This window comes from Puntigrus tetrazona, chromosome 18 (genome assembly GCF_018831695.1).
Source record: "Puntigrus tetrazona isolate hp1 chromosome 18, ASM1883169v1, whole genome shotgun sequence".
In the NCBI taxonomy this organism is placed as follows: Eukaryota; Metazoa; Chordata; class Actinopteri; order Cypriniformes; family Cyprinidae; genus Puntigrus; species Puntigrus tetrazona.
The window spans coordinates 4,963,880-4,979,588 of NC_056716.1; the positions used below are offsets into that span (position 1 = coordinate 4,963,880).

Below are 15,709 nucleotides of genomic sequence, written 5' to 3' on the forward strand. Positions count from 1 at the left end.
AATTGAACTCAAAGAATCAAAACATTCCACAGATTCGGTATTTATAAATAAGGGTTTGTGCACATTTGTACATCTATAAAGTTGTTCAGACACTTTCAGCATGTTACTGTTATACATTTCAATGTCAATGCAAACACATGGTATGTACATGGTAGAACCAAACTCACAAGATTGCATTGCTGTATCAGTTACTTAAATGTAGTCTATTAAAAGTCTGTGTTCAGAATAAAGTTGTTCTGTCTTTAATAATTTGTGTGGCATTTTTTTTTAATTTTATGAATCACAGAACTTCATTGTATTCTTCCAATAACACGTTGCTTTGTATTTTGTTCAGGCTTAAGCAGAATTATATAAAATTTAGGTGCAAATATGCAAAGTAACAAACCAAAGCTTGAAGCTAAAATGGCAAATATCTCCACAGCTACAGTAAATTTTCCTGGAGAGGTGACATAAGCTGGTATGAATGTGATCCATACAGCACAAAATATGAGCATACTGAATGTGATTAATTTGGCTTCATTAAAGTTATCAGGCAGTGTGCGAGCCAGGAAAGCCAGAATGAAGCACAAAATAGCCAGTAGGCCAATATAACCCAGCACAGCCCAAAAACCTATTGTAGAACCCAAACTGCACTCAAGAATTATCTTTTCCTTGTAATATTTCATATTTTTGTGGGGAAATGGAGGTGATATTGTTAGCCATATCACACAGATAAGAACCTGTATAAGTGTAAAGGAAAGAACACTGAGTCTCTGTTGAAGAGGCCCAAACCATTTCATGACATTACTTCCTGGAAGTGTAGCCCTGAAGGCCATTAACACCACTAGTGTTTTTCCCAAAACACAGGAGATACAGAGAACAAAAGTGATCCCAAATGCTGTGTGACGCAACATGCAGGACCACTCTGTGGGCCGACCAATGAAAGTAAGTGAACAGAGGAAACACAAAGTCAATGAGAAGAGCAGCAGGAAACTCAGCTCTGAGTTGTTGGCTTTTACTATGGGGGTATCCTTCTTTCTGTAAAACAGGGTGGCCACCAGCACAGTTAATCCAACCCCAAGCAGTGAGAATATGACTAACACTATACCCATAACTTCTGTAAAGGACAGAAACTCCACAGCCTTTAGCACGCATTCATTTTTCTCAACATTAGACCAGTATTCCCCTGGACACTGCTTGCAGTTATTTGAATCTAGAAAGGATGTCAAAATGACTAGTTAGAGACAAAGGGAGCAATTTTATCAGACAAAAATAAGGGAAATTTTTATTTGAAACTGTGAAATGGGTTGAAAGTTACCTGTCTCATTACTGATTTCTCCTTCTGCACATGGAATACAGTCATAACAGCAGATAGGTCTTCCTTTCTGTGCAGCCTTCCTTGTACCGGGAGGACAGCTCTCACTGCACACGGACCTTGGCTTCTACATGTGTTTATATATTCAAATATTTATATTGAATCTGAAGAATGAAGATTAATTTAATATTGACTATGAATTAAAATTATGTAAATTTAACAGTCAAATCATATTTTGGAGGTAGGGTGCAATAAACATTACCAAAAATAGTATAGGCAGACATTTCATAAGTTCTGACGTAGAAAAAGGAATAGTTGCAATTAATCTCTAAACAATTCTAGATGTATATAACTTTCTTTTTTCAGACAACAACAGTCGTCAAAAGTTAGATATTTTGAAAAAAAATTGTAACCAAGTTTTGGGTCACCATTGACATTCATGGAAGTTCAAAGCATCTTGCTTTGTGTTCTCTAGAACAAAGAAATTCATACAGGTTTGGAACTACTTAAAGGTATGTAAATGATGATAGAATTTCAATTTTTTAAAGCACATCTGCTTTTTGAGTTGGTTATGAATGAGTTGATACGATTGGCCTGCATTGACTTCTGTCTTTACTGACTCAAAAAAAAAAAAAAAAAGATTCCAGCCAAGTTGCAACAGCAGCACAGGAATTAACTGCATTAATAAATGTCATAATTGCTATGTTGTCCATCCAAACTGACACATGCTTACCCTGGATGATAACTTCACAGAGCCAGTAACTTGAGGTCAACATCGTATCCAGGACTCTGATATACATATGTTGGATACATCTGCTTACTAAATGCCTCAATACTTGTTCGGGAGGGAACCTCTGCATGTGAGCTGAGCTGAGCAAAGGCCTTGCTGCCTAGTAGCACACGAACCAGGACAGGGAGTAACTGAGGTAACTTTATATGTGGAAAAGGATGAAGGTTGCGACTACAATGTTTCCATTGCCAGGCTCTTACAAGAAGTGCATAAAAACCATCCACCAAAGCTGGTCATGGTCCAAACTTCAGCAGCAATCATGAGTGTCTTATCGACCATATTAAAAATATACAAGCAAAAAAAAAAGTACATAAAAAAAATTAAAGGAACTCCCTTGTTAGAGAGTTGTCTTCTGAAAATGTTTCTAGCTGTTTGTGTAAGCACACAGGGGAACTCTCATACACTTATTGGTGTATATAAGAAAGAAAATGAAAAGAAATGTGAAAGTCCCAGACAAATCACTTTGTTCCAAAGAACAATTCTAAATGAGTACTGATGAGTACTGACTAAATGTCTGGGTAATGCTGCACAAGATCCAATTCTACAGTTCTAGTTGGCTTTTTCTAGTAAAAATTATCAGGGGTGATAGGGGCTCCCAATATGAAACAGTTAAAGTGTTAAGTGGCAAGTTAAAGTTAAGTTAAAGTGGCAAGCAGTTTCCCTACTGGACTTCTGGGGGCCCTGAGTAAAACTCTGTCTGATATCTTATATTAATGCATTCATAAAAAACTCCAAAATGATGCCAACTATTTAAATTGTTCTTTCAGCTTGCATACATTGTGTAAAGCTAGGATTAGCACTAGTTGTAACACTTTATTTTGATAGTTCATTTTAGACATTCTATAAGACAACTATAAGTAACTCTGCAATGTCATGTCAACTGAATTTAATGAACTTTTTAGTAGACTGTCTCCTTAAAGTGATAGTTTACCAAAAAATTAATTACATTTGCCATTAATTTTCTCATCCTGAGGCCATCCAAGATGCTGGGTGACGTTTTGTTCTTCAGTACAGTAATTTTTTTAACGAAAAGTGAGGTCTTTTTTTAAATAAAAAATGGCTACATACATACATGCATGGAATACAAAAATAATACTCCAACAAAATGTTTAGGTTTTATAAAGTGAAATAATATTAGAAAAGTTATTATTAACATTTAGAATCCATATAATCCAAGCCTCAGGCAAACAGGGAAATCTGTTTAATTTCCATTAGCTAGTTCTTTCATGTTGAGTTAAATTTGTTAATTTCACACCTTCATTCAAGCACTTGGTTAACTTGCATATCACCAGCTTATCACCAAGGACCAATTTTAGTTAAAATCATTACTTTTCTACAGAAGAAAAAAGTTGCTTACATGTAAGATGGCCTGAGGGTGAATTAACAGCAAATATTTACTTCTGGGTGAACCATGCACTTAATATTTACTCACCCTGCATAGGTTTTTCAGGTTTTTTGAAGTGTGGATCTGTATAATTTTATATATACTGTATGTATGTGTGTGTGTGTGTATATATATATATATATATATATATATATATATATATATATATATATATATATATATATATATATATATATATATATGTGCATGTGTGTGTGTGTGTGTGCACCTGGGTTCACTCATCACAGGCTGATCGGTTGCAGCTGCGATTCCCCTCTGACTTGAAAAGGCCACAAGGCACACCAGAGGGGTGAGTATGAACTCCGTACAAGCTAACAGTAATATCCTATTTCTTGCGTTTCGCAGACAACAGCATGTGACCGATCAGCCACCACCCCAAAGCACGGACTCACTGCACCACAACGACTACGAGAATCTGGAGAGCACTGCAGCACCTGTCACGTCTTGGGACTATCATTCTCACTTGTATTTGTTATCATTTCTAATAAATCCACCCTCTGGGGTATTTATTTTGAGCTCTATCTTGCCGTGTGTTTTTTCACCCTGCCACAATTGTTTTGTGATATTTAATCTCCAACAGCAATGTGAACTTCTATAAACATCTATTTGGTCATTAACTTTTAAATGCATCATTATATTGATAATAAGCAGTTCTCCCCATGACTGAAACATCAACAAGCTACTTGTTTTGTCCACTTTTAGGGCAGATGTTACAATCACTTCACACAAGCTGGAGACAAAACAAAGCAAAAACCGGAGGCAGCCAGTTCAAAACAGCAGACATTCTGTGACACCAGCAGCTTACAATATCATCTTGCTGTGATGATGGGTGCCAGAATATATGTAGTGGAGGCTTTAATTAGATTTTTTTTCACATACATAATACCACTACCAGAAAAAAAAATGCTGACAACTGTGGTAAAATTATATTAAACGAGCAGACTTGAAAGAAATGATAGTCAAAACTGTTTGCGCATACATCTTTTTAGAAAAGGTTAAAGTATTGTATTTTGTTGTTATGGGTGCATCTAAAGATTTGTTATGCATCGCACTAAGTTAAGTCCTGTGTGAAATAATCTTTGTGTGCATGTGTTTAAAACAACAAATCAATGATTTATATGCTTAATCATTTGTAGGTGTGTATATATAATGATTAATTGCGGCTGGGATAATAATGTAGCTGTAAAAATAGTGGCCTGCCAAGTTTGAAGTATGTGTATAAAGATTAAAAATAATGTCAATAATGTGTTTAAAATGTGTTAAAGTTTTTAAAAAACAGTCATAGTCCAGGACAGTGAGGGACCTTATATAAGCAGGTAAAATGTGATTTTTTTTCAGTTACTGTAAAAAAAAAAAAAAAAAGTTAACAGACTTAATTACTAGAATGTCTAACTATACTAACTGCCATAAGATAAATGCATAAATATTGTTAAAAAGTTGTTAGCCATGTATCATTACTTCTTGTTTTTCTCGTTTAAGATAATAAAGTTATGTGATCTCCTAGCTCATGTTGATGAATTGAATAGCAAAGGTTTAACTCATAACTAAAAGCATATTTTAGACCAAATTATAGTTATACAGCACACAAAACTAAACTATTTTGAATAGTGACTAGTTACCTCCAGCTGTCCTCCAGCCCAGATTATGTTTTCAGTGTTGAGAAGAAAGCGCTGGTCAGGGGGAAGTGAGGCGTCATAGTATCCTACTGATTTAAATTCGATGGATCCATCTGAATTCTGCTGCCAATTGACAACTTCATATTGGGCTACTGCTCCACCAGTGTTGTCAAACCATACACTATCCCCTGTATTTAAGATGAAATGAACCTTTTTCAGGGCCTCAACCACCTAGTTAAATCAAATGTATGTGTGTGTACGAGAGAAAAGAAGCGTTAATCATTGAGATGTATGTTCCCTCTTTGTCTCCCTTTCAAACAATCTGTCTTTTATCTTTTACCTGCTGTGGTTGTATTGTCAGGCCTTTTTCACAACTTTCTTGTTCTTTACACTTAAGTAGATTGTGTAGTGAATGAGCCACAGCATAAATTGCTTTGTAAACATAGCTTAGAAATCTTTGCTCAGGCACATCTTCTTTGTGGTTTTTAATGCAAGCAGATCCTCATATATGCTGCAACTTAGTGCATACTGAGAAAGAATTTCCCCAGTCTGTAAGCATGTTAAAGTGGTTTCCCAGAATGCTTTTGTGACATAATCTGAAAAACCTTCAATATCACTTTTTCTCACTGCAAACCCCAGTGAACCTCCCAGGACATGGAAACTGTTTGGAGTAATCAAACCCTTAACAGTTATCCATGATTTCACACCAATCATTTGGAGGCCTGTAATGTTCTGAATAATTAATTCATCAACAAGTAAGCCCATCTCAAGAAGTGAAGCAAATGCAACAATCACTTTTGCTGTGCCTTTTTAATTGTGTCTACCACTTTCTTGAGTTTTCTGTCTCTGTTAGGAGAATTTCACAGAGTACTCCACACAAATTCCCTCTTCTTGGGCTAATTTTAGAAATATAGCCATTCCATAGTTTCCATAATCATTGTCACTGTTCACAGCTCAATCCAAGACCAGCCTAAATGTTTGACAATGTATGCAAGTGCTCTGCTTTGGTGGTAATCACTAGCCATGGTCCTAAAGAAATAGGGGTAATCTTTCCTATCACTGAGACAGTGCTTGAAGCTGAGTGACTTATCTAAGAGAAAACAAAACAAAAGGTAAAAAAATAAATACATGAAACAGTCATCAAAACACTTCATTGTATTGAATAAGCTGTATAGTTATTCCTTACCACTGGAATTTTAAAGGTCCGTAGTTCTGGACAGAATCACTGTGGCTAAAGATTCTGTTTCTCCTATGATAGCATGTATTGGAAACTGTCCATTGCATCTATTTCCTGCAGCATACACTTGACCATTCAATAATGCCATAATAGCACTTATGGTAGACAGTCTTGAACCACAGGTATCATAGATTTGATAACCAATAGAAACATTTGGGAGCAAATGTTTACTTCTATTAATCTCCTCAATGGCAAAGATCGTCATTTGAGCCAGTCGAAAATCTCTCAGATTCACACTATGAAATTACATTTTAAATCAATTGGCTAAATAGCAATTAAATTAACAAACAGATACATCAATTGGAAAAGTGAAGAATATAATTTGCATTTACTTTACTTTCCTCTGCCCCTATATCGTAAACAGTAAAAAACAGTAAGTACATTATCTGCAAAAATATTTAAATTTTAACAAACCTTGAGCATGATAATAGCTGAGGTTTTTGTAAACATAAATGAAGATAAAGTTTCTTTGCTGTGGACTGGAAAAAGTGCTTAATTGTTATGTCTCCATCCTTGGAAAATAGTGGGTACTTAGGGTCTCCCATCAATCGGCAAATGGAGTTACCTGCTTTGGTTTGAAGTTGCTGCAAAAAGCAAAAGTATGTAAAAAGAGAAGCATCTCAGATGTTGAGCTCAGCTGTGGCTGCCAAATGACTTGATACAGCACTTGAATTTTTATATGCATAATTAGTATGGATGAACAGCCAGTGACATCATAGGGCAGGACTGATTTGTTTGACAGATTTAAGGGTAATTTTCTGAAGTTGACATAAGGTACTATAATGTAAAAGTGCTCTGACACATACGTGTGCTAACAGATAACCTACTTGTGCCATTTAATGGAGGTGATTAATGCAGTGAATTTATGCATACACTACAGGTGTAATCTCAATCTGTAAATTATTTCCAACAATGGCTGTTTTATTTTGAGATCCATCTTTTCACACAAATACTACAAAATATTTAAATGCTCCAGATGGAGAACTTTTACAATTCGAACACCAGGATATTTGAACTTATTTTTATTTTCCAGGAAACATATATACATGTAGCCTTTGAAGGGCAGTACAAAAAAATAAATAAATAAACAAATAAATTACTTAATTAGCCAATTTTGCATAAATTAATATTGCAGAGTGAACCATCCCATCATTTTCAAAGTCTCTGTTTTGCTTAGATTTGCTTAGTTTTGCTTAACACTAAAACAGTGTCTGCAGTGTTTTTTCTCTTTTTTTTTTCTCTCTGGGGTCTCTGTTTTTGAGATTGGAAAATGCTGAAGTAATGTCAACAATGCAAACTATTATGCAGCAGAAATATATTACTATTGTTTAATTCCTAATAGTAAATGCCATTTTGTTTATTCCCCCCAAAAAGTTTAATTTTCAATAATTGAAAGATAAAGTAAATTAATGTTTTATGCCTTCATTTGATAACCAGATACACAACACAGAATTTCAGAGAAAATTTTAATATTTCATAGGGTATTTTCAAAATTTACAGTGGTGTAAAAAAAACTCCAGAAATGTTAAATATTTGACCTTTAAATGTTGTAAAAAATTACTAAACTGGATATGCATTCCTATTATCTCAAACCAAATGCATAACTTAAGTAGGCTATTTGACCTAGACAGTGCACCTGAGAACTAGGTAACTCTGTATGTCCTGTATGTGCTACAGAGATAAACTATAGCATTGATCAGGCTCATAAAGCGTCACCAGTGTCCATCAGAACTGGAGGTTTTAGCTCATGCTACTTGCTACATGCTCATGTCGCTGTTTGAGCTTAATAATAGTAGTGAGTTTGTTTTATAATTGTGCAGGGTGCACTTAATACACTTCAATTTAGATTTGTATGTTGATAAGCCCTTTCTTTGCCATCCTTTAAACCTTTTTGTCTGTCCTGAACTGTCTACCTGTCCTGAAACAACCACAGAGGTTGTATTTAAACTGTCTGTCTATCTTGAACTGTCCGCCTACCTGGAAATGACAGTCTGCCCACCTGGAAATAACTGTCTGCCCTGAATAACATATCAGCACTACAATGACTGGAGGGGGTGTTCCCCTGACGTTGGTGCTTACAGTGATAGAAGTGGCCCACACCATTTCAACTCCTTGATCAGTCCTCTCCATCGCCTTCCCTGTTTCTTGGCAGCCATCAGTGCAGCGTGATAGCAAGTCTGCTAATCTCAATAGATGTCGTAGCTCTGGGGATCCCTTGCCTCCACCTCGACACTCTAAATCCTGGACTCTGCCTCGGTCCATAGACTAGCAGCTCCACTCCGCATTTTCAGTCATAACCCGCTATACCACCATACCCCACCCAGGGCTCACTCCTCAGTCTGTGCCTCATTTTTTCATCCCTCCGGCTCCTCCTTCTCTCCAGCTACATCTTGGCCTGTCGCCCACCTGGCTCTTTCTGCTCCTTTATTCTTCTCCTAGATCCTCCCTCCATCCTATCTGCATGGTCTTCTGCCTACCTTCCTGCCTGCTGTTTGCCACTGCATTCTTCCGTTTCAAACCCACTACCACTCTCCTATGTTTCCATTCTTATTAGTTGTCTTGGACTTTTTGTGTTTTCATTCATGTTTATCCATGTGTTTCATTATGTTAGTTAACCTTTGTCCAAAGTAGCTGATCCTCCTCACCTGTCTGCCCCTCACAGTAGCGCACCTACTTTAGTTCTAGTCTATTCAGTTGTTCCTTTGTCTAGTATTGAATGTTAATGTTGTTTTATGCATACCTATATATAAACTGCACCCATGAAAAAACTTGAGAGAAATACAATAAATAGTTTTCTCAGAAAAAAACAGAAATGTGATTGATAAACTTGCAGTTGTGAGAAATACAGTCATAGAGATATAAACTCGCAAATCTTATTTTTGTAGCAATTGCAAGTTTGTATCTTGCAATTCTCACTAATTGCATGTTGTCTTTTGTTTAAATGTTCATTTTTCCAGTCCACCAAACTTTTGCAAATTCTTTTCCTGCCCTGAAGTTCATCTTTCCTGTTTCTTTGTTTTATTTTTATAAACTTTCAGTAAGTGTCGGTAAAAAATGTGCAAATTAAAGCACCATTTACAGAGAGACACGTGGGTAGGTTATCAGTCCTAGGTATGGGGCACATGGGAATTGGAGTTCATTTAACTAATATTCAGGTGATGTGAGGATTACCAAGTTTGAAGTCCAAGCATAGTATTTGTTATTAATTCCTAAGATCGCAACCTGAGAGAATTAATCAAAGCAGAGATTTAGCTTATCGTTAACATCTTGAAATTTGCACCATTCAGTAGGAGATTGAGGTTTCTTTGCATGACCAACTGGTGAACCGAAAGCAAGGTCTTGTCTGGAAAAATCCTGGTGTTTCTAATGGGTTGGCGATCATCCTGGCTAATCTCTTTGTGATTCACTCACAGTGAATAGACATGGCCTTTTGTTTCAGGAGGTATCAGGAACAGTTACCTATTGATGGAATGAGAATACTGATTGCCTTACGGTCATGCTGACGTACAGTCATAGAGGTCATGCTGTGAAGATGTGGGGAGCCTCTCAGTGTGAGATTTGGAATGTAAATCAAACGCTTGTGTTTATCTTATAACCGATTATTACTGGACTGGGTTAAATTTGCACTGCACATCTGGTCCGTTAGTGCTCTCAGACAAAATGGTTCTATGTTTTATGTTGATTGAGTTAGTGTGTTAAGCAGTTTTGATCCTGAGAATCGAGGACCAGGCCTGAGCAGGAAGCCATTCAGACACTCAAGCACAGCTCACAAACAGTTTAGGAGGAAGACACTGAGACATGGTGCCCTTTGGCACCTCATCCTGTCAAAGGTACCAGACATGGGTTTTCCAGAGGTCTGGACAGGATGCGGTGGTTCTAGGTGACCTACCCCAAGGGGTAGTTGATGCCATCGCTTCAGCGAGACCGTCATGTATAAGACATGCTTATGCTTTGAAATGGAACCTGTTTGTCAAGTGGTGTTCTTCTCAAAAGAAAACCCCAGAACATTTCCAATCAGAGTTATGCTGTCTTTTCTACAGCAAGAGTTGGGTCAAGGCTGTCTCCCTCCACCCTCAAAGTCTCTAGTGCTGAGAGCAGTACAGTACAACAGGGCCCATTTGAGCCTTTGCCAGCTGTCAAGCTGAAGTTTTTGTCAATGAAATCTCTGCTCCTGCCCACTCTGGCCTCCACCAAGAGGGTACCTACAGATATTTTTTGTGGGAGGTCGACAAATTGTAAGGAGGTGAATCAAAACCTGTAAATGCAGTAAGATTATTCTGAGAAGGATTTCCAAATGAACAAAGGACTTCAAAAATAGAGTAAACAACACCACCCCTGTTGCTTTTATGACACCCTCATCACCTCTGCTCTTCCTGCTTCCCTCCTTCTGCCCAAAATACTCGGGTTTAAAGTTAATTAGGAATAAGGCATTATATGTCATGTGTCTTATGAACCTATTGTTCTTCACTCTTCACACATGTTTCGTCTCATTTGAAAGGTCTCAGTGCGATTGGTAAATTGGTCTCAATTTCACAGTAATCACTTATATTATGGGAAGATTAAGAACTTGGTAGAACTGTGTTCTGTTGAGAAGGAGTGTGTCCTCCTTTTGGGTCTCTGAAAGTGTCCCAGCCAGGTGTGACACTGGAGCATGGCAACCTAAACACCAAAAGGTTTATACAACTACATTTGATCTCTCTTTGTCTGGTCTGAGTATATAAGGAAAGTGACAAAACACAATGGCTTAGCATGCTATTACTTAGGAGCATAAAAATTACTGTTTTTGAGTCTGTTGAGGAGATGGCTGCATTAAGGTAAGTGATCTACGGGGTAGCCTCTGACTAAGACCTGGACTAGCCCAGATGTGTCGTGAGTCTGGCCAAACAAGGTCTCTAAGCGACCCAGACTCCTAACGAACGATAAGTCGAAACTAGGAAATATTATAGTTAATTCTTTTTCTTTTTCTTCCGCTTATCTGGGGCCGGGTCGCGGGGGCAACAGTCTAAGCAGGGACGCCCAGACTTCTCTCTCCCCAGACACTTCCTCCAGCACTTCGGGGAGGTGTCGGGAGGCATCGGAACAGATGCCCGAGCCACCTCTGCTGGCCTCTCTCAATGTGGAGGAGCAGTGGGTCTACTCCGAGATCCTCCAGTGACTGAACTCCTCACCCTATCTTTAAGGGAGGCGCCCAGCCACCCTACGGAGGAAACTCATTTTGGCCACTTGTATCCGGGATCTCATCCTTTCGGTCATGACCCAAGGCTCATGACCATGGGTGAAGTAGGAGCGAGATCGACTGGTAAATTGAGAGCTTTGCCTTGCGGCTCAGCTCCTTCTTCACCATGACAGACCAGTACAGCGACCGCATTACTGCAGAAGCTGCACCAATCCGTCTGTCAATCTCTCGTTCCATCCTTCCCTCACTCGTGAACAAGACCCCAAGATACTTAAACTCCTCCACCTGAGGCAGGAGCTCCCCACCAACCTGAAGGGGGCAAGCCACCCTTGTCCGACTGAGGACCATGGCCTCAGACTTGGAGGTGCTGATTTTCATCCCTGCCACTTCACACTCAGCTACAAACCGCCCCAGCACACACTGTAGGTCTTGGCCAGATGCAGCCAACAGAACAACATCATCAGCAAAAAGCAGAGAAGCTATCCTGAGGTCACCAAACTAGACCCCCTCCGGCCCCCGACTGCGCCTAGAAATCCTGTCCATAAAAATAATAAACAGGACCGGTGACAAAGGGCAGCCTGTCGGAGTCCAACATACACTGAAACAAGTCTGACTTAATGCCGGCAATGCTCTGATCATACGGGGATCGGACAGCCCTTAGCAAAGGCCCTTACCCCATATTCCCAGAGCACCCCCCACAGGACACCACGAGGAACCCAGTCGAATGCCTTCTCCAAATCCACAAAACGTAGACTGGTTGGGCAAACTCCCAGGAACCCTCCAGCATCCTGAAGAGGGTATAGAGCTGGTCCAGTGTTCCATGTCAGGAATGAAAGCCACATTGTTCCTCTTGACTGAGGTTCAGCTATCGGACAGATTCTCCTCTCCAGTACCCTGGCATAGACTTTCCCAGGGAGGCTGAGAAGTGTGATCCCCTATGGTTGAGCACACCTCCGGTCCCCCTTCTTAAAAAGAGGAACCACCCCCGGTCTGCAAGTCAGAGAGTACTTTCCCAGCGTCCATGCGATGCTGCAGGCGTGTCAGCCAAGACAGCCCTACAACATCCAGAGACCTGAGAGTACTCGGGCGGATCTCGTCCCCTGGTGCCTTGCCACCGAGGAGCTTCTCAACAACCTCAGTGACCTCAGCCAGGGTGATGGTGAGTCCCCCTGTTTCCCGGCCTCTGCTCCTCAGTGGAAGACGTGTTGGCGGGATTGAGGAGGTCCTCAAAGTATTCCTTCCACCGCCCGACAATATCCCCAGTCGAGGTTGCAGGTTCCCACCAGCACTGTATATGGTGTTGGCAGGGCATTGCTTCCCTTTTCTGAGGCATCGGGCGGTTTGCCAGGAACTCTATTTGAGGCCGTCCGATAGTCATTTTCCATGGCCTCCCCGAACTCCTCCCAGACCCGAGTTTTTGCCTGCACAACCACCCGGGCAGTGGTCCGCTTGGCCCACCGTTATCTGTCAGCTGCCTCAGGAGTCCCACAAGCCAGCCAGACCTGCCAAACCGTTCCCAACAGACCCTCATGGTACGTTTGGGCCTGCCAAGTCTGTCTGGCCTCCTCCCCGCTTAACGGATCAACTCACCCCACCAGGTGGTGATCAGTTGACAACTCCGCCCCTCTCTTCACCCGTGTTTCCAAGACATGCGGCCGGAGATTAGATGATACAACCACAAAAGTTGATCATTGACCTCCGCCCTAGGGTGTCCTGATGCCACGTGTACTGGTGGACACACTTATGCTTGAACATGGTGTTAGTTATGGACAGACTGTGACTAGCACAGAATTTCCAACAACAGAACACCACTCCAGGTTTAGATCGGGGGCGTTCCTCCCAATCACGCCCCTCCAGGTGTCACTAGCATCACCAACGTGAGCGTTGAGAGTCCCCCAACAGAACTTTCCAGCACCCCTCCCAAGGACTCCAAGAAGGCCAGGTACTCTACACTGCCATTCAGCCCATAGGCACAAATGACAGTGAGAGTCCTCAAAAGATTAATAAATATTAGTGATTTTTAGCGAGGCGCAAAGAAAAGACCGAACACGCATTGACCTTCGACCAGGGCCTCTGGATTCCGTTCTGCAGGAAAGGGGTGCCACACAAAATCATGTCTAGAGTTTGGGATGGCAGATACCCAGGTAACACTGAAGAGGCAGCCCAGCTATGCGCCAAAGTTTCCCACTACTCCTTTTAGAGATCAGGTGGTGGACCTCCAGCGCTGACCCCAGGGAGTTAGACCCAACCCTAGCTTTGCTCTGTCCCACAAAGACACATAGCTGAAGGCTGGTGACCCCTAACACATTAGCCTTTGTGTAAATCTGGTATCCTCCTGTGTTCTCTTCTTAAACGGATAGAGCCACTGAGGCCGGGGTTAGCTTATTGCTGCTCCAGACTGTCCATACATCAGGCCCTGTTGGGCTCCTTTATCCCTCATCAGGCAGATGTGGTGAGTGTCTGGCACCAGGCCCTCACTCATTGAATCCTTCGACAACTGGTAGAGCACTGGGGTCCATATGGAACTGATTTTTATTTATTTGATTACATTTTAAATTAAATCATAATTATATTTTGATTAATCTTAATTTTAAAACCACTATAAAGCCATATTTGAGACAGTTTTTTTCTACAATTCTAGAGAGTCAAACAATTTGTTCTGTAGTCACTGTGACACACCATTTGTTACGCCTATTCATTATGTAGCTAAGTTTGGAGTCTGTACCAGTACATAAATTGCCTGTCTGCGTGCGGCATTAACTGACATTTACTTTGCTTGCATCAATTGGTAAATCATTGACTAAAAAACAAAAAAAAGACCTAATGTGATCTAAACCAATTTATTGCCTGCTGGTAGAACTTTAATTTGTGTAGGAGAATTTCATGATTCACAGTATTAAATGCCTTTTTGAGACGCTTCTAAAAAATCAATTTGGCTAGCTTGCTTAACATCTGCAAAAAAAAAAAACAAAAACATCTTTTAGCACAACACTGGTAACGAAAACACACCCGTGACACAGAGGTGAGTAAAATAGGGTGGTTTGACAGATTAGTTATGGCAGAATGGTGATGAACAATAGCAGGTATTAACAAATCTCTTGGAAGCTTTGTTTGGGAATTTTGGTGGCTTGACTTTCTGTATTGACATGGAGAACCTGGAATACGCACTGGAACTGGAGGAGTGTAATGTCGCCTCTGGCTTGCTTTGTTGGGGACACTTAACTTCTAGTGATTATCGTTGAATTGAGTTACAGAGACTATCTCTGCATTTTAATAACAAATTGTTCCTCTCGTCATTATACATCCCTATCATTGTATTCTTCTACCTTATACTGTACAGTGCTTTGATTGCAACCTGTGTTGTTAAAAGCGCTATGCAAATAAAATGATCGATTGATTGATTAAATAGTTAGGGTCTTGTCTGTAGAGCAGCAAGCTTGCATGTGGGAAGAACAGGGTACTGACAGATGGATAAATTCCAATCCAAAGTCATCATAGGCAGCTAATTGGAGACAGAGTAGAGACTCTAAACCTTTACTGATAAGTCATCATCAAAGACTTCTCATTACATCCACTGGCTGCATCTAAGGTATGAAATGATGAGGTGATGATGATGTGCACTGTGTCTGAATAGTACTTAGCCAACCACAAAGCTTTGGGAACGTTGTGGATTTGGCTGGCAAAGTGCTGGATGGTGGTTGGCTGGTGGAAGAGCCTGAGCAAATCTATAACTAACTATTCCCACCAAATTGCCTGTATATGTCGTAGTTGATACAATTTTGGGACATTAAAATGCTTGAATTATCCTTGACACATGGTAGAACTTATCATAAATGTCATAATGTCATAATTTAAAACATAAATTAAACAACTGGACTATAGCGAGCTAAAAAAGATCTCCAAGTAAATCTCACAAAACAACAATCAACAAATGCCTTTTGTATTATTATCTTTTTTTTTTTTTTCCCACAGTCTTCTGCATTGTTGAAATGTAGGTTTTATGATTCATGTGGCGTTGGTTTTCTGTTAGACCACAAGAGAAGGGGGTGGAAAGGTTGATTTGATATATGAGCATCTGCAATGTTATTCTGGCTTGCAAAAAAAAGCATATGTGGCATATAACATAAAGCATTTAATAACCATTTGCCACATTTTTAAGCCCAAATTTATTTATTTATTGTCACTTAAAAT

At 39.9% G+C, this 15,709-nt stretch overlaps 1 protein-coding gene across 1 annotated transcript; it reads right to left on the reverse strand.

Moving 5' to 3' along the window:
* Nucleotides 1-290: 290 nt before the first annotated feature.
* LOC122322934 (extracellular calcium-sensing receptor-like) lies at nt 291-8,794 on the reverse strand. The gene is made up of 5 exons (XM_043216542.1): nt 8,749-8,794; nt 5,446-5,579; nt 5,109-5,336; nt 1,298-1,421; nt 291-1,192 (listed from the first exon to the last, which is right to left on the reverse strand). The coding sequence occupies exons 1-5, from the start codon at nt 8,792-8,794 to the stop codon at nt 291-293; spliced, it is 1,434 nt and encodes a 477-aa protein (XP_043072477.1).
* Nucleotides 8,795-15,709: the final 6,915 nt, after the last annotated feature.